The sequence below is a fragment of the Pseudorca crassidens genome, chromosome X (genome assembly GCF_039906515.1).
Source record: "Pseudorca crassidens isolate mPseCra1 chromosome X, mPseCra1.hap1, whole genome shotgun sequence".
Lineage (NCBI taxonomy): Eukaryota > Metazoa > Chordata > Mammalia > Artiodactyla > Delphinidae > Pseudorca > Pseudorca crassidens.
In genome coordinates this window covers 118,370,720-118,387,634 of record NC_090317.1, presented here as the reverse complement: position 1 = coordinate 118,387,634, position 16,915 = coordinate 118,370,720, and the positions used below count along the sequence as shown (strand labels likewise).

Genomic DNA, 16,915 nt, shown 5'->3' with positions numbered 1-16,915 from the left:
GTAAGTTATTGTTCATTTAAAAGCATTCTTACCTATCTCAAACCACAATTTGGTCCTTTAAATAGTTACAGTAGAACAAACTGACCTTGCTGTGATGTCAGCTTCAGCTTTCAAATAGAGGACAGGGTTTTCCTCAGGATTTATATTTTGTATTTTAAACCAAGTAGGAAATGAAGCTTTCAGTCCTAAAGATTTCAGTCCAGATGAAGCCTCAGCCCATTTGTAATAATGAAGTGTGAAATGAAGAAGAGAATAAATTATGTCTTTTGGAGAGAAATTACCTGTTTAGATCCCTGTGATCCAGTTAGAGACATGCTCCTGTTTAGTGTACAGGAGGTATCTGACACTGACATGCCCCGAGTATTGCTGCTTCTCTAATACATAAACGTTGATCATCCTGTTTTCCAACAAACCTCACTAGGCAGTTCACACTTCTTTTCAGAGTATCATTTTCTTTTCTTGAGTACCTTGGTAGAATTCTCATTTGTTGATTATACAGGCTAAAGACAAAAGACATTGGTGCTTGTGTGTATGTGCTGTGAGTGTGTATCTCTGAGGCAGGCTGTGAGTTTTACAAATAAAAACGAAGTTCAAGGAACACAGTGATCTGCAAGTCTAAATGTCTCCTTCTGATGTTCAAGCAGACAAAGAGTCATAAAGAGTTTGCCTATAGCTCAGCCCTCTTCTTCTTTGCAGGCTTTCTACAGTACACACGCATGTGAGCACCAACATAGCAAAAGCATGTTTGCCCAGATTATCAGTTAGAAGCTGTGTTGGCAGTAAGTTAGCTGAGCATTTAAGAATGCCAAAGCACTTCATCAGGACCAGTGCTTTGTGGCAGAGTGACTTGATCTAAGCAACTTAATTCTTATTGATAGATTACATGTTATTTATAGTCACATGTTTGAGAGAGTTACTGTTTTTAGTCTTTGCAGTGTTTTAGGTATTTGTTCTTTTTTGTTCTAATGATACTTTTTGTGCCTCTGCTCTTGAGGGAAACTGATATACTTCTTTCATTTTTGACATAGAAACCAAGCCAGCAAAAGTGCGGCTTTGCAGTCTCATCATAGATCTAACAGCAAGGACATCCAGAACCTAGGTGTGGGTCTGCCCCGGGCTGATGAAGGTCTTCCTGCCAACGAAAGCTTCCTGAACGGAAACCTTGCTGGAGCTACTCTTAGTCCCATGCACACCAAAACCTACCAAGCGGGCAGCCAGCCTGGGCCTACCAGCAAAGATCTGACCAACAACAACATACCACACCTTCTCAGCCCAAAAGAAGCCAAATCAAAGACAGAGTTTGATTTTAATATTGACCCAAAGCCTTCGGAAGGCCCGGGCACGAAGTACCTCAAATCAAGCAGCAGATCTCAGCAGAACCGGCACTCATTTATGGAAAGTTCTCAGAGCAAAGCCGGGACGCTGCAGCCCAGTGAAAAGCAGAGTCGGCATAGCTACATCGACACCATTCCCCAGTCCTCTAGGAGTCCTTCCTATAGGACCAAGGCCAAAAGCCATGGGGCATTGAGTGACTCCAAGTCTGTGAGCAACCTTTCCGAAGCCAGGGCCCAGATCGCAGAGTCCAGTACCAGTAGGTACTTCCCATCCAGCTGTTTGGACTTGAACTCTCCCACCAGCCCAACCCTCACCAGGCACAGCGACACAAGAACTTTGCTCAGCCCCTCGGGGAGAAATAACCGAAGTGAGGGCACTCTTGACTCACGCCGAACCACAACCAGGCATTCTAAGACGATGGAGGAGTTGAAGCTGCCCGATCACATGGACAGCAGCCATTCACATTCGCTGTCTGCGCCTCATGAATCCTTTTCGTATGGGCTTGGCTACACCAGCCCCTTCTCCTCCCAGCAGCGTCCACACAGGCATTCCATGTACGTGACCCGGGACAAAGTGAGAGCCAAAGGCTTGGACGGAAGCTTGAGCGTAGGGCAAGGGATGGCGGCCAGAGCCAACAGCCTGCAGCTCTTATCACCTCAGGTACAACTTAGGACCTTGACCAGATCTGTCGGCTCATCATGGAAAGGTGGTGCGGGGATGTGATGGGGTCAGTGTGCAGTTGTCCCTACAGCAGGAGGTCATACTTTCTTGATAGGACACATTTAAGGAAGCAATACTTGAAGGACTAATCTGTTAAAAAAATTTTTTTTAGTTACTTAAGCTAATTGTTGAGTACTCAACGCAGAAAGCTTTTTTTCAAAATCCGTTTTCCTTTCTTAAATGTTCCTTTCTGGCATATTTTGTTCATATTTTGTACTATTTTTTTTCATTAATTTTTTATTGAAGTATAGTTGAATTACAGTGTGTTAATTATTGCTGTACAGCAAAGTGACTCAGTTATACATATATATACATTCTTTTTCATATTCTTTTCCATTATGGTTTATCACAGGATATTGAATATAGTTCCCTGTGCTGTACAGTAGGACCTTGTTGTTTATCCATTCTGTATATACCAGTTTGCATCTGCTAATCCCAAACTCCCAATCCAACCCTCTCTCACCTCCCTCCCCCTTGGCAACCACCAGTCTGTCCTCTATGTCCCTGATTTTGTTTCTGTTTCATAGATAGGTTCATTTGTGTTGTATTTTAGATTCCACATGTAAGTGATATCATATGTTATTTGTCTTTCTCTTTCTGACTTAATTCACTTAATATGATACTCTCTGGTTGCATCCATGTTGCTGCAAATGGCATTATTTCATTCGTTTTATGGCTGACTAGTATTCCGTTGTATATATGTACCACATCTTCTTTATCCATTCCTCTGTCGATAGACATTTAGGTTATTTCCATGTCTTGGCTATTGTGAATAGTGCTGCTGTGAACATAGGGGTGTATGTATTTTTTTGAATTATGGTTTTGTCCAGATATATGCCCAGGAGTGGGATTGCTGGATCATATGGTAGCTCTATTTTTAGCTTTCTGAGGAACCTCCATACTGTTTTCCACAGTGGCTACACCAACTTACATTCCCAGTAGCAGTGTAGGAGGGTTCCCTTTTCTCCATACCCTCTCCAGCATTTGTTATTTGTAGACTTTTTATTGATAGCCATTCTGACCGGCATGAGGTGGTACCTAATTGTAGTTTTGATTTGCATTAGAGAATCCTAGTTTGATTTATTACAGAATTCATCAGCTATACGGGTTAGTTTTTAATTTTCTCAAAATTCAGTGTGAATTCATGGGAATTTTCTCTAATCTCTCCAAACCACATTTGCTTAAATCAAACCCTTTTGCTAATACCTTACTCGATATCTTAACTGAATTGAAAAGTTTTAAATTTATCCAGAACTATAGGTAAATATAACTTCAGGCCAGGATAAATGCTAATTTTCAGTCTTTTGGGTTGTTTTTAAATCCCAAGGCAATGTTTTTAGCATAATGCTGCCTCTATCTTACTGATCTTCAGACTCTAGAACTGACACTAACCTATTTAAAAGAAGCAGCATTCTTGTAACAGAACACATATTTTTAAAATTATATTTTCGTGATATGAAACATTCACCTGCATCAAAGAAATGAAGGTGGAGAAAAACCAATGTTAGAAGAAGAAAAGAGTGTCATGTAGGAAAAGTACTCTCCTTTTAGAAGATACAAAAATTGGTTCATCGGCATGTGTCAGAGCTCCAGAAAATAAGATGGACTGTGCAGTGGGAAGCTTAGCAAGATCAGTGCTGGGGAGGGGGAGACTGTCAATAACTGAGCAGTTGGTATAGCAAAGCAGCTAAGATCTTGAGCTGGAAAGCCCGGCAGCCAGTCCTGCAGTGTGCTTCAAACTCTGTAAATTTGGGAAAGTGATAATCTTTCTGTGCCTTGATACCTCATCTGAGTGTTGTTGTGAGGATTAAACATGGTGTATAAAGCACTGTGTGCCCTATGCCGGGCACAGAGTAAATGTCTTAGTTGTTGCTACTGCTTTTGGGATGATGGGGGCTGTTCTTTAGGCGCTGAATACCTTCTCTATGCTGGGTATTCTTGGGCACTCAAAAGAGTCTGAGACAGGGTTCTTGCTCTTGAGAAATTTATCTTCTCTCAAGGAAGATTAAATTATACATGATAAAAATGAACTAATTAAGAACCACATTTCTGTGGCACTGGCTATAAAAGGTACTTGAGGACAGGGAGAGGTCATTGTGAGCAGGAGCAATCAGAAGTGGCTTTAGGAGCAACTGAAGGTCTTGCTTAGAGCTCAGATGTGGAGAGAGGTTTTGTGGCTAAAGGATGAAGACGTATTCAGGCATTTACTGAGCTAGGCACAATGATAGGCTCTGATGAAAAAGATGTGGTCCCCGTCCTCTTAGAATGTATGGGCTGGAGGTGGTGGGATGACACTTGCCAATAGATAGGTAGTAATAATACTGTAAGGCTGCATGCCCACACTGTGCTAGAGCTGTGTGCACCGCAGGGGCAGAGGGGAACAGGGACAGAGGGGAGTGGCACAGTCCCAGCGGGGGGTTGTAGGAGGCCCCCAGGGGGCAGGGGTGGAATCTGAGCAGAAACTTCTGAGATGTTGGGGGTTTCACCAGTGGAAGAAAGTAGAGTGGACATCAGGAAAGAGGCTCGAGGGAGGGCCAAAAAGGGTATCTGGAAATTAAGGAGGATAATTGAGACATTAAGTAGCATGGTGAGTTGTGGGATTGCAACTTGGGCCACGTGGCTTGAGTGAAAAAATGCAAGATTTAGAGTGGCTTTTGCAATAATCCAAGCGTGGGGTGAGGAGAAATACGTTCTGGACTAAGTCAGTGCCAGTGGGAAGACAGAGAAAGTGTGGGTCTAAAGACCCCTCAGAAGTAGAAACGGGACTTGTGAATTGAAAGATTGAATATAGAAAAAAGGAAGCCTTCAAGGTTTCTCTTCTTGGAGCTCCTTTTCAGAGTAGAAGAGAGGACTTGAAGTCACCTCATTCAACCCCTCCATTGCACAGATGAGCATGCTGAGGCTCTGAGAGGTTAGGTGGATTGCCCGAGTTTACCCAACTAGTTCAGGGTGGAGCTGGGATCTTGAGGCAATGTCCAGGTCCGTAGGCCAGAGCTTTTTGCATCATGTCATGCTGACATATTGAGGTTGAAGAGTGACCCTGGGCCCCTATGCAGAGATGTTCTCCATGAGGTTGGAAAGACTGTCTGGGGCCCAGGTGAAAGGAGGGGTAGGAGATGTCATGATTGGAGTCAGAGCAGTCGTCAGAGGAGCCCCTCTAGAGAGAAGGGATCATTTAGGGCCTAGAAAGATCTCTAGAGTCTGGCAGCTACACATAGATGTTACATGGAGGTCAAAGCCAGTAAAGTGTGTTAGCATTAAGCATAGTGTAAATAGAGAAGAAGTTAAAAAAAAAACAACTATACCTTGGAAAATGGACAAATGGACTGGCTCTCTGAGAGTGCTAGAGAAAAGGCTTCATGAACATGGTGGAAATAAGCTAATTATAAAACAATAACTGTCGGCTAAACACAGATCCAACTGTTACTGAATTTTAAGTCCAGTTCAGGAAATGCAGTGCCAAGCTGCAAGAAAGTACAAGTTTAAAGGCACAAAGATGGCATATGGCTTGAAAAGTAACTGAAGCTGTGAATAATGATGGGAATCACTCTCCTGCAAAGTACTGTAGGCACCTTCAAGAGCAAGGGGACTGGACTGGCTCTGTCGCTTAGAGTTTATGTTAGATGTAGAGGTCTTTGTAAACAATGCATGTGATAAAATTCAAATGAGATCTTGTCACAAAGTAGAAAGAAGAAAGGCTACATTGGGTAATTTCCTGCCCAGAATCCTTTCGTAGTACATTTGGGGAGTGAGGGGAAGAAAGAGAAAACCATATTTTAAATCTCAAATAAACTGGTTTTGACACACCATGTAAGGCTCAAAATAATTTTCTGTGCATAATATACAGATATGCAATTCAGCTAGCTCCTCTGAATGGCTTGGTAATTTTATTCCTTAATCTTTTTTTTCTGAGGGTAGAAAATGCTACTTTTCCCCTCAATGAACACGACTGTGGACCAAGGCTGCTTTTAGCTTGTGACTCACTTCCTTGAGAGAAATAGGTAGTGTCTCCGGAGATGAGTGCTGTCGTGATTATTAAGAAAATACATGAAGTATAAGTACTTACTTTTAACCTAGAGAAGATTAAGAAGAGAACTTAAGTACAAAAACTGCAGTAGTTAGGGAATTTTTAAGACAAATTATTAAGGGTACTGATTCAATTCCTTGATATATCCAAAGAACATTTGTTTTCATCTTAATCTGCCATGTAAGTCCTTCATGAAATATAATTTTGCATCTGTAGTTCTTTTTTGAGAACTCAGCCTAAAATCTGCTAGAGAAATTTTGGATTAACTAACAGAATCTCTATTCTAATTGAGTGCTGCTCAGACCATGACTTTCTAGATATTAGGAAGATAATTTTCTTTATTTTTAATAATTAATTGAACTATTTTCAGAGTAATTCATTCCCTGCTTGCATTAACTTTAATGAGAATTTCACTTTCCATCTGTGTGACATTTGTTTGACTTATTTTACATTCATCAGATGATTCACTCTTTTATAGGACAATTTGTGTTTTAACCAATTCACATGTTTAATTTTAGCCAGTTAAGGTACTGGTTATACCAAATAAAACCCATGGCGATTTAGGTGATTTTCATCCCTAGGAACAGGACACTCTTATAAATCCTTTGAAATTTGACTTCCAGCCCGGAGAGCAACTGCCTCCAGAGATGACTGTGGCGCGACCTTCCGTTAAGGAGTCCTCCAGAGAAGGCACCACTTCATTCCATTCACGGCAGAAGTCTGAGGTCTGAATTTTCTAGAGCTGTTACCTTGTACAATAGAACATGTCTGTAAAGATTGGTCACTCAACATCATTACAGTCTACCTTGTAAGATTTATTCGTACCCAATCTCCCACAGATTATTCGAACTGGCTTATAAAGTAAGCAGTTTTCCTCATGCCATAATTCTGAGTTTTCTCTTAAATAGATCCCGGAGTAAATTATAGATCAATTAAGCACCTTTCTACGTTCACAGGTTGCCTCATTATCTCTCTGTTGTTTACTTTTTGTAAACCTATTTTTTATCTCAGGGTGGAGCGTATCATGACCCCCACTCTGATGATGGCACTGTCCCCAAAGAAAACAGACACCTGTACAATGATCCTGTTCCGAGGAGAGTTGGCAGCTTCTACCGAGGTAAACCCAGCTCCTAGCACCCATCAGGGTCCTCTCTTCTCTCCCCCCCACTACACATCCAGGTTGCACTCTCCCCTACATTTCACTGCCCTGACTTCCGGTAAGTGTCATTCTTACCTGCACTACTGCCTTCCACCTCGTCTCCCTGCCTTGGTTCCCTCTGTCTTAGTTCAGACCCTTGTGGCTTCTGACTTGGGTACTTTGAGTAGCCTCCCAACTGCTCTCCCTGTCTCTAAGGTCACCATCAAAACGGTCCCTGGAATGATCCTTCTGAAGCTGTGTTCTGACCACACCACTCATTCATTCGATTAAGTCATAACATATATATTTTTAAATTTATTTATTTTTGGCTGCGTCAGGTCTTAGTTGTGGCACGCGGGATCTTTCTTTGTGGCACGCAGGCTCTTCACTGTGGCACGGGGGCTTCTCTCTAGTTGTTGCGCGCAGGCTCCAGAGCGCGTGGACTCTGTAGTTGCAGCGCGCAGGCTTAGTTGCCCTGCGGCATGTGGGATCTTAGCTCCCCGACCAGGAATTGAACCTGCGTCCCCTGCATTGGAAGGCGGATTCTTAACCACTGGACCACCAGGGAAGTCCCAAGTCTTAAAATATTTATCGATGTCACTTGTATGTCTGACACTTCTAATTTAGAACATCAGTGAACAAGACAGCCAAAGGTCTCGACCCTCACAGAGTTCACATTCTCATGAGGAGAGAGCAACACTAAATGTAATAATTACATAGAGCAGTAAAAGATAATAAATGCTACAGGGAAAAAAATACAGCAGGACAATCCATTGCCTCCACCCCAGCCCCAGTCCTCTATCTCTCATCTGCTGAGAGTCCTCTGGTGACTTCCCATTGGCATCAGGACAAAATCTGAGTTCCCTAAGATGGCATTCTAGACTTTCTCTGCCCTGGCCCTTGCTATCCTCTCCAGCTCCTCCTCCTCCACTCTGGTGCCCAGCCTGTGGGACTCACACAGGCCGTGCCCTCCTCTGACCTGAATGCAGTACTCCCCCTGCTTGGACAACTTGTTTCTGTCCCTTTTGAGATTCTGCTTTGAGGTCCTCTGCAGTGTGATGGCTTCCCTGCCCACCTAGGTGAAGTGAAGTGTTCCCTCTTTTGTTCCGCCCATGGCCCTCTGTCTCTAACATGACACACACCACATGGTACTGATTCTTTGTTTGCATTTCTCTCTCACAAGGTTACAAGGCCCTTTACCTTTTCCTCTTTTACCGTCATTGACTAGCACACTGCCTGGCAATTTCATAAATATTTGTTGATTGGATGAAAGAAAATCTTCAAGTGTACTTGCATGACCTTAAAAATGTGCTTTTGGGCTTCCCTGGTGGTGCAGTGGTTGAGAGTCCGCCTACTGATGCAGGGGACATGGGTTCACGCCCCGGCCCGGGAAGATCCCACATACCGCGGAGTGGCTGGGCCCGTGAGCCATGGCCGCTGAGCCTGCGCGTCCGGAGCCTGTGCTCCGAAACGGGAGAGACCACGACAGTGAGAGGCCCGCATACCATAAAAAAAAACAAAAAACAAAAAACAAAAAATGTGCTTTGATGTTTGACACCTGTAACAGATGTTTCAGTGGCTGAATGGATTTAGGACAGATTGAGAGAGAAAGGTATCACCTTTAAGGAGCTATGTAGTAATAGAGTGGGAGCCCCCAGGAATCCTCAGACCCTAGTGGTGAGACTGGCAGTAAGCCCACTCAGTAAGCCTCCTGAGTCCGTGAGGCTCAGCTTCTCAAAGCCTCCTTCAAAGGTCACCACGACCTTCTACAGTTGCCACATCCACACTGCCCACCTTCTCATTATTCTGTTGATCTGGGAGGACAGCTGGAAAGGGCAGGAACTGGGGGGTAACACGGACAACTGCTTGGTCATTTTAACTAGGAACCTGAGCTAAATAAATGCATACAAGTGTTATGCAGGACATAATGTATATTGAATGATTAGGCTACTCTGTTCCCTCCTAGCCCAACCTTTGAGAAAAGTATAAGGCATTGAATATGCCTTTTGATGCATTTATTATTCTTTTTTCTGATGCCATGGGTACTTTAGAACCTTATGGGACTAAAATTTTAATTCATATTAAAGTTAATTAAACATGGGACTTCCCTGGTGGCGCAGTGGTTAAGAATCCGCCTGCCAGTGCAGGGGACACAGGTTCAAGCCCTGGTCCACGAAGATCCCACATGCCGTGGAGCAACTAAGCCCGTGCACCACAACTACTGAGCCTGCGCCCTAGAGCCCACGAGTCACAACTACTGAGCCCGTGCACCACAACTACTGAAGCCCGCGCGCTCTAGGGCCTGCGTGCCGCAGCCACTGAGCCCACGTGCCTAGAGCCCATGCTCCACAGCAAGAGAAGCCACCCAATGAGAAGCCCTTGCACCGCAATGAAGAGTAGCCCCCATTCACCACAATAGAGAAAGCCCACGTGCAGCAACGAAGACCCAACACAGCCAAAAATAAATAAAAATTTTTTTTTAAAGTTAATTAAACAAAATATTGTAGTGTACATATAAGCAAGTCTTTTCTTCTCTCACTGTAAGTTTTACGTGCAAAGTGGATCATACATGTTTTATTTCTATAGATGTCTGGAGAGTATACTTTAATATTAAAATGTTAACTAAGTTTTCAATTAATTAATTAGTCCTTGACTTCTAGAAACACGGTTTTATTTTGATTGCAAGTGAATTAACTAGGTTACTATCAGCAAAGCCCCTCATAATCGACTTCACTGTTTGGCAGGAAGAACATTTTTATTTTAGAAAGTCCAGAAATAGAAGGAAAAGATTTAACTAGGTGAAACATTTGGAGACATCGCTTGTTTCAATCATGCTACTAAATCTAACTGGATAAAGATTTAGTGGTATCATTGAAACGACAGATTTTTTAGTATATTTCCCATTTTCAGTCCTGCTGGCCAAGAGTCAAGTAGTATGGTGTCATTTGTCTTTATATACAGCCTGTATATTCCTTTTGTGATGAAATTTGCAATATATTTTCATTTATGACCAAGCTTAGAAATTGATAGAAAAAGATAATACCCATCCACCTCCCAAAGAAAAGCAGAAAAGTATTTACTCACATACATTGTGGTTTGTCTTTTTGTTTATTCCTGGATTGAAAACTTAGAGAAAAATAGTATTTTTGTAAAAATAACCAAATTTCTTTGGAATTGAGTTTTAAAAAATATAAAATTGATGCCACCTCCCAAGTGGCAAGGGTTAAACTGTAGTTTGTGTATTCCAGTACACATACTGTTAAGAATCACTTCACACTAAGAATAGATTTTACGTAGTTGGGCCTATGATGTAAGAAAGCCTCAACTTAAAAGAATGTCAAAACAGGGAGATGGGGATCATATTCATACCTTTTAAGTCTCCTACAATGTTCTCCAGTTTATCAGCTGATACATCAATTTATGCCTTGAATATATATTGCCTGGTGTTAATTGACCCTTGCAAGTTACTGTCATAGGCAGTTGGAGGTGGGGGGAATGCTCCCTGGAATGCCTCCAGCCTCAGAAAACATACGAGTTATATGAAGGGCAAATAAGGATTTTGACTTATCTTTTTGTTAGTTTATTTTGTTTGTGTGAGAGAAAGTGCAATAGAACAACATGAGAACTGCTTTAACCAAAAGAGTATATCAGTGGCTTACTTTTTCTTCATTCAGTGCCATCTCCACGTCCAGATAATTCTTTCCATGAAAATAATGTGTCAACCAGAGTCTCTTCCCTACCGTCAGAAAGCAGTTCTGGAACTAATCACTCAAAAAGACAACCAGCATTTGATCCATGGTGGGTATTTTAGCTTGTTTTTACTCTTCTTTTTTCTAATTGTAGATTTTAGATTTCATAGAAATTCTGGATAAAACTTTTTAGCGTTCTTTCCCCTGCTAGGCCTTTCTTTCTAAAGAGAGATTGTTTAATAAGGGAAATGTGATTTGTCATTATTTGTAATAGTTTCTTTCATGTTCACCATTTATATTAAATACGATGTAAAAGAAAGAAAATATCCTGGGTCAGTACATACCTCATAAGTCTTCCATCGCCTTCTTCTGACATGATTGATGTCCTTTGCTGTCTTCTCCACTTGTTGCTGTTGAATCATGTAGGAGACACTTTGCTTAGCTCTTTGTGTGCACTGTCTCACTCAGTACTCACAATCAGCCTTTGAAGTAGGGGTGCCTCCCACTCTCCAGATGAGGAAACTGCAGCTTAGAAAAGGTAAGGAGCCTGCCTGGTGCTGAACAGCCAGAAACAGGGAGGAGGGAGCCGGGATCTAGACCTAGATGCATTCTGACTCTGAAGCTCATGTCCTGTACTTCTGTGCCGCCTGACTTTCATTCAGGGTGAAAAGAGAGAAATAGGGGAACAACCCTTCATGCTACCACAAAAATGTACTGGTAGTCAGAGGATAAAATGATGTGCCAGTTTTGCTTATCCTTTAATCTTTGTGTCATGTGTAATAAAAATTTAAGGAGAGAATTATAACATACATCAAGTCTCATTAGCAGATCTTGTCTTAGGGGTAGGACTATTTTTTTAATAATGTAGACTTTATATTCTCAGCTCCCCAGAAAGACTTCCCAGAATCTAGATGTGAGGGGTGTTTAAGTATTTCAAACAGCTGCTAAGCTCCCCACCAAGAGAATAAAATGGTGCCTCATTGTAACTCACTGAATTGAGAACGAGACCAATCTGTCAGATTCCATCTCTGCTGTTTACTGCCAGAATTCACACAATTTGGACCCTGTTGGCAGGGTTATATCAAGGTTTCAGTGTTACCATGCCCTATGCGGAAAATAACTTACTTATTTTTACAATAATAAAAACGGTTTTCTTAAAGCTATAAATACTTTTTCTTTTGTAAGCATACTTTATATCTATCGCCTTATTTATAAAATGAGAGTTTTAACATTAATGACTCAGAGGTTAGACCCTGGAAATAGGATATCTTGACTAGTGTCACCTTTTGGCCATGTGACCTTCAGTTCTCTGCCCCTCAGTTTCCTTGTCTGTAAAATGGGCTAAGAATAGCACCTCCCTCATTGGGTAAATATGATCGTTAAATGAAGTCAAACATCAAAAGCATCTAGAGCAGTGCCTGGCACCGTTGTGACTTGTTAACGTTAGCAGCCGTGGTTTTTGCCATTAATGTTCTCTAACTTCAGTATGACTTGCCAGGTGTCTCGTCTCCACTTACTTTGCTGATGAACTTCAGTGCATTCTTCCAACGTGTAACAGTAGACAAGATCTATACATTAACCTGAGAGCACAGGTACAACTTCTTTAAGTTAACGGCGTTGAGAGTTTTCAAGTGTGGTTTTGACAAGCCGTGAGAATAGTGTCTAAGTTGTGAGAACACAGAAGTTCAGATGGAATTGTTTTCCGTCTTGGTCATTGCATGATGAAGTGGTGATGGTTTAAAAGTGCGTCGATTGCATGTTAACGTAGTCCTATGAAAATTAGGTAGGTCAGATCAAAACTAAATCCAAATGTGGGATTAACAGTCTTAACAGCATATTGAAAAAGAAAAACAAAACAACTTAACAGCATATTGTTTCTGTCTTTTTGATAATCAGTTTAAGTAGAGCTTGTTTAGACCTGGATATGTGTAGAAACCTAACAACAATTGTTTTAAAAAAGAGGCACAGTTGGGATGCTGAACTTTAGATAAGTCTTCATCAAGTCATCTTTACTCTGATACTGCTGTTATGAGGCTTGAGAGAATTCCAGAATTGCCAGGGATGAATTGGCCATATTCTTTTGTTCCTACTACCCCTCATGATAATGCTGCTATGATAGTTCTCCACGCATCATATCTAACTTAGTCTAAGTCATCCATTAAGCTTGACTTGTCTTGGATTTTTTTCTTGAACAGTATCTGTCATTGGTTCACCATATTTATATTTGAGAGGAATGCCTTTTGATAACTGTTACAAAAACATGAACAAACCATGGTGACATAGTGAATTGCTGTTCCTAAATTATCACTTACCTAAGAGCAGTCTGTTTCTCCTTGTTAGTAGTACTTCCATTTCTTTGGAGAAGAGGATATTTGTACAGTGTCCACATTTCTTGCAATAGAAAAATCAAGCTACTATGTCATACTTTAAAGTGATAAATGGATAGTGTAGTATAATACACAGAGCTGTTATTCTGGCCATCTCAGCTGTCCAGAATCCAGTTAAGAACTGGGAGATAAGCCAAAATATTTCAGAACAACAAAAATAGGGTTAATGCAGTCAGATTGATCATCTTTACTAACGGGAAAACACCTCCACCCTCCCTGTGAGCCTGTTTATTCTTCTTTTATGCACAGTTCTAGCAGTTGGCACTGAGGTTGTCAGGCAAGAAATAATCCCAGGTAACAGTACAGTGTGCAGAGGGAGAAGGATTCTAAACAATAGCTGTAAAGAGAAGAGAGGTATTTTTGCTTTTTCTCAGGCCCCAGTGGGAAAATCATTTCTAGCTGTATGGTCTTATACATAGCAGAGATATCCATGTAGAGTATATATCTTTAAAATAGGCTGCTCTTACTTTCCATAAAAAGACAAAGTGTTTAGAAAGACTGCTGTCAAAATTGGGTTAAAAATTGACACTTAAATAGTAAACCAAATTAATTAGAAATCCCAGTCGTTGAAATAAGTGAAGAATTGCTGTCACTCGCACAATCCCAGGCTTTCTCTTCTTGTAAAGTTATGAAGACATTGGTATCCATTATTGCTTGTCCTGATAACTCGCAGAATTATTCCTGTAGAATTAGTCACTGACTTCCTACTCTCAGACATTAGCCGACCCACCCTAGTCACACTGGCAGGGCGGGAGGGTGGCAGGACAAGTGTCAGAGTAAGCATCTCTCCTCTTCTGTGCGCCTTCATGCTGCTGCTTTTGGGGAGATTATGCTGGCACTTCCTGGCCCTCCGTCAAACCTGTGGGTCTCTTGCCTTGAGTCTGTGAGCAGCCTGAGGTCACACTCCTTGTTTTAGTTTTTCTCTGTATCTCCAACACTTAACACAGATCCTGATGCATACACAGTACTCTGTAAGTGTTGGTTGGCTTTGATTCAGTCAGTTTTAATTCCTTCCTTTTTTTAGGTGAGTCTTTTGAATTCTCTTTCCTCTTAACCCCTTATGGAAGTAGTAGCTGTTGTGGTAGATACTGTTTGAGTCCCATGACTGTTCAGGAAGGAGACTGTTATTGTTAACTGCTCCCTCCACCCACGCACACACACACACTCCTCCCCCATCATCCTCGCTGCCCACCCCACCCCCCACTGTGCCAAGTGACTAGCTGGGTGGTCCTTCTGAAAGCTCCTGTCCCTGTGATTTATGTGATCACCCACTTGCCCTTCTCTTGTGCTGCTCCTCTTGAACCCATCTGTTGCCTGTACAGTTAGCTCAGCACACAACTGTTGACCGTACCAGGTAGAATCAATAACAGGGTCCAGAATTCACAAATGAGATTAAGTAGTGCGGCGACTCTTACCCTTTGGGTGCACTGCTGGTTATAGATGTTCAAGTCTTTTCATTCATTTGTACAGCACACAGCTTTTTAGGTGCCTGTGTTCCAGGCAGCTTCTCTCCATCCCTAAGTGTCTCTCACAGGCTTTTCCTCTTATGTTTTTCTGTTAATTCTCTGTATGTGTATGATTCAATGTAGCTTTTCCCTCTCTGTCTCCCTCTCTCTCCCCGACTGGCACTCTTTCTTTCTCTTTGACTTCCTTTTGTGTCTTTTGTGATGCATGCATACTCACACCTTACACCTAGCTTTCATCCTCTAGTCCAAGGGTAATTTATTTTCTTTTTGCTTTGGCCCCTGCAATCTTTTCCCACCTGGATCTTGGCCCTACCGCCTCTCTGCAGCTCCAGTTTGAGGATGTTTTCCTCATCATTCCCCTTTCCCCCGGGCTCTAGTTTATCCAGTTCCTCTGAAGAGACCCTGCGGGAGTCTTTGATTCATCCTCTGTGTTTTGGGGACACAAGGAACTGCAAACACCGGTCTTTTTGTCCTGCTGCTTCTTCTCTTTCAGTACCCTTCCCCCACCCCCCCCATCCTCTCACTTTCATTTTATTGGACAGACTCTTCTTCCTACCCAAATCCTGCTCCTCCTAGGACTAGTGTCTCAAGCCTTCACTTCCTCTCATGCCAATGTTAACATTCTTATAGTAACGCCCATTCCCATCCTGAGATTGTGGTCATGATGAATGTGTCCCCCTTAAAGATTTCCTGGGTTGGCAGAAAGCACTTTAACTACTGACCCTCAGCAGACCTTTGAGATTTTGTTAGACTTTAATTCTGATTAGCAAAAACTTCTACCCATTAATCTGAGTACTCTGTTGTGCTTCTAGGTTATGTGCAGACCCCATTATGGAAGGGCATAAGCTATATCATAAGCATATAATTCTTTAACTTCTGGAAGTTACAGAACATTAGGAATAGTATTGCTGGTTGGACTAGATGCTCTCTAAGGTTACTTTCAATTCTAAGAGTGGTGCTTTTGTGATTCCAGCAAACTACTTACACTGTTCTGCTGTGTTCCGTAGAACCCTCACATAACTGAATGCTGTGGCCTGGAATTTAGTTTAGGGCAGTCTGTCTTTAGGCGCCATCCAAGGGTTTCATCTCCTTAATCTCAACAGTACTTGTCATAAGAAACTTTGACCGAATAGGCCCAGTCTGTCATTAGGATGAGAGTGCTTTTTCCAGCACTACAACACTGAGTTTAAAGAATCTTTAACTTTTCACTATTCCATTCTCACTCATTCCATCATGTCTGAAGCTTTTTAGCTTTCAAAATTTTATATGCATCATTCTGAGTCCCAGTGCTAATTATTTTATTGGTTGTGTTGTATTACAAAACTTTAACTTCAGAACTTGGAACTCTCTCAGTGAGGTTTAAAATTGCAGGTCCTAATGAGTTTCAAGAACACTTGAGCCTACAGTACATGTTTTTCCTTCTTTGGTATTCCCATTAACTTTTAGGCCAAACACTTGAGAAGAAATGACCATGGCTCCTTCAAACAGTCATGGTTTTTACTTCTTGTTTTTTGTGTGTTTGTCTCTCTCTCTCTCTAAATTGTTTCCCTTGTGGTCTTTGATCATGAGTTCGTGGCTTTTCAAATGAATTTTGTGTGGTTTGTAAAACCTTTTTATTATATCTGCAGTACATGTTTGTTGTTTGAAATTAAAAAGAAGTAACAACAAATCACCAATAATCCTACTACCCAGAAATGATAACTATTAAGATTTTTAAAAATTTTCTTCCTGCTTTTTAAAAAACGTGTGTATATATACACATATATGCCTTTTTTAAAAAATACAGTTGGGCTCATATTATGTAGAAAGTTTTGAATCCTGATGTTTTCACTTCATATTGTAGTTGGAATATTCCTTCATATTAGTGAAAAATCTGTGAAGATGTGATTTTTAAAAATAGCTTCATGGTGTTTTCTATCATGTGGATCTGTAATGGTTTGTATAGATGTTTTCTGCCTTCACAGAGGTTTAATCAAGTAAAGGATGCTGGTTTGCTCATGTTTTTTTTAGATGTTCTGGTAACTTTACTGTTCAGTACTCTAAAACCATAAATATGAATGAATTCTGTCACCGTTAATGTTTCTACTCTTGATTTTGGGGAATAGCTAATAGAAGGAATTCAGTCATTTGAGAAAATGGTTTTCCACAGTCAT

The 16,915-nt window shown here is 41.4% G+C and overlaps 1 protein-coding gene across 3 annotated transcripts in view; it reads left to right on the top strand.

Moving 5' to 3' along the window:
• Nucleotides 1–16,915, top strand: part of CDKL5 (cyclin dependent kinase like 5) — a 182,815-nt gene that overhangs the window by 156,905 nt on the left and 8,995 nt on the right. For all 3 annotated transcript variants that reach the window (XM_067724514.1, XM_067724512.1, XM_067724513.1), the window contains 4 exons: nt 1,029–1,995; nt 6,706–6,807; nt 7,094–7,199; nt 10,895–11,018. In XM_067724514.1, the coding sequence (XP_067580615.1) occupies nt 1,029–1,995; nt 6,706–6,807; nt 7,094–7,199; nt 10,895–11,018 (1,299 nt within the window). The remainder of the gene's footprint in view (nt 1–1,028; nt 1,996–6,705; nt 6,808–7,093; nt 7,200–10,894; nt 11,019–16,915) is intronic.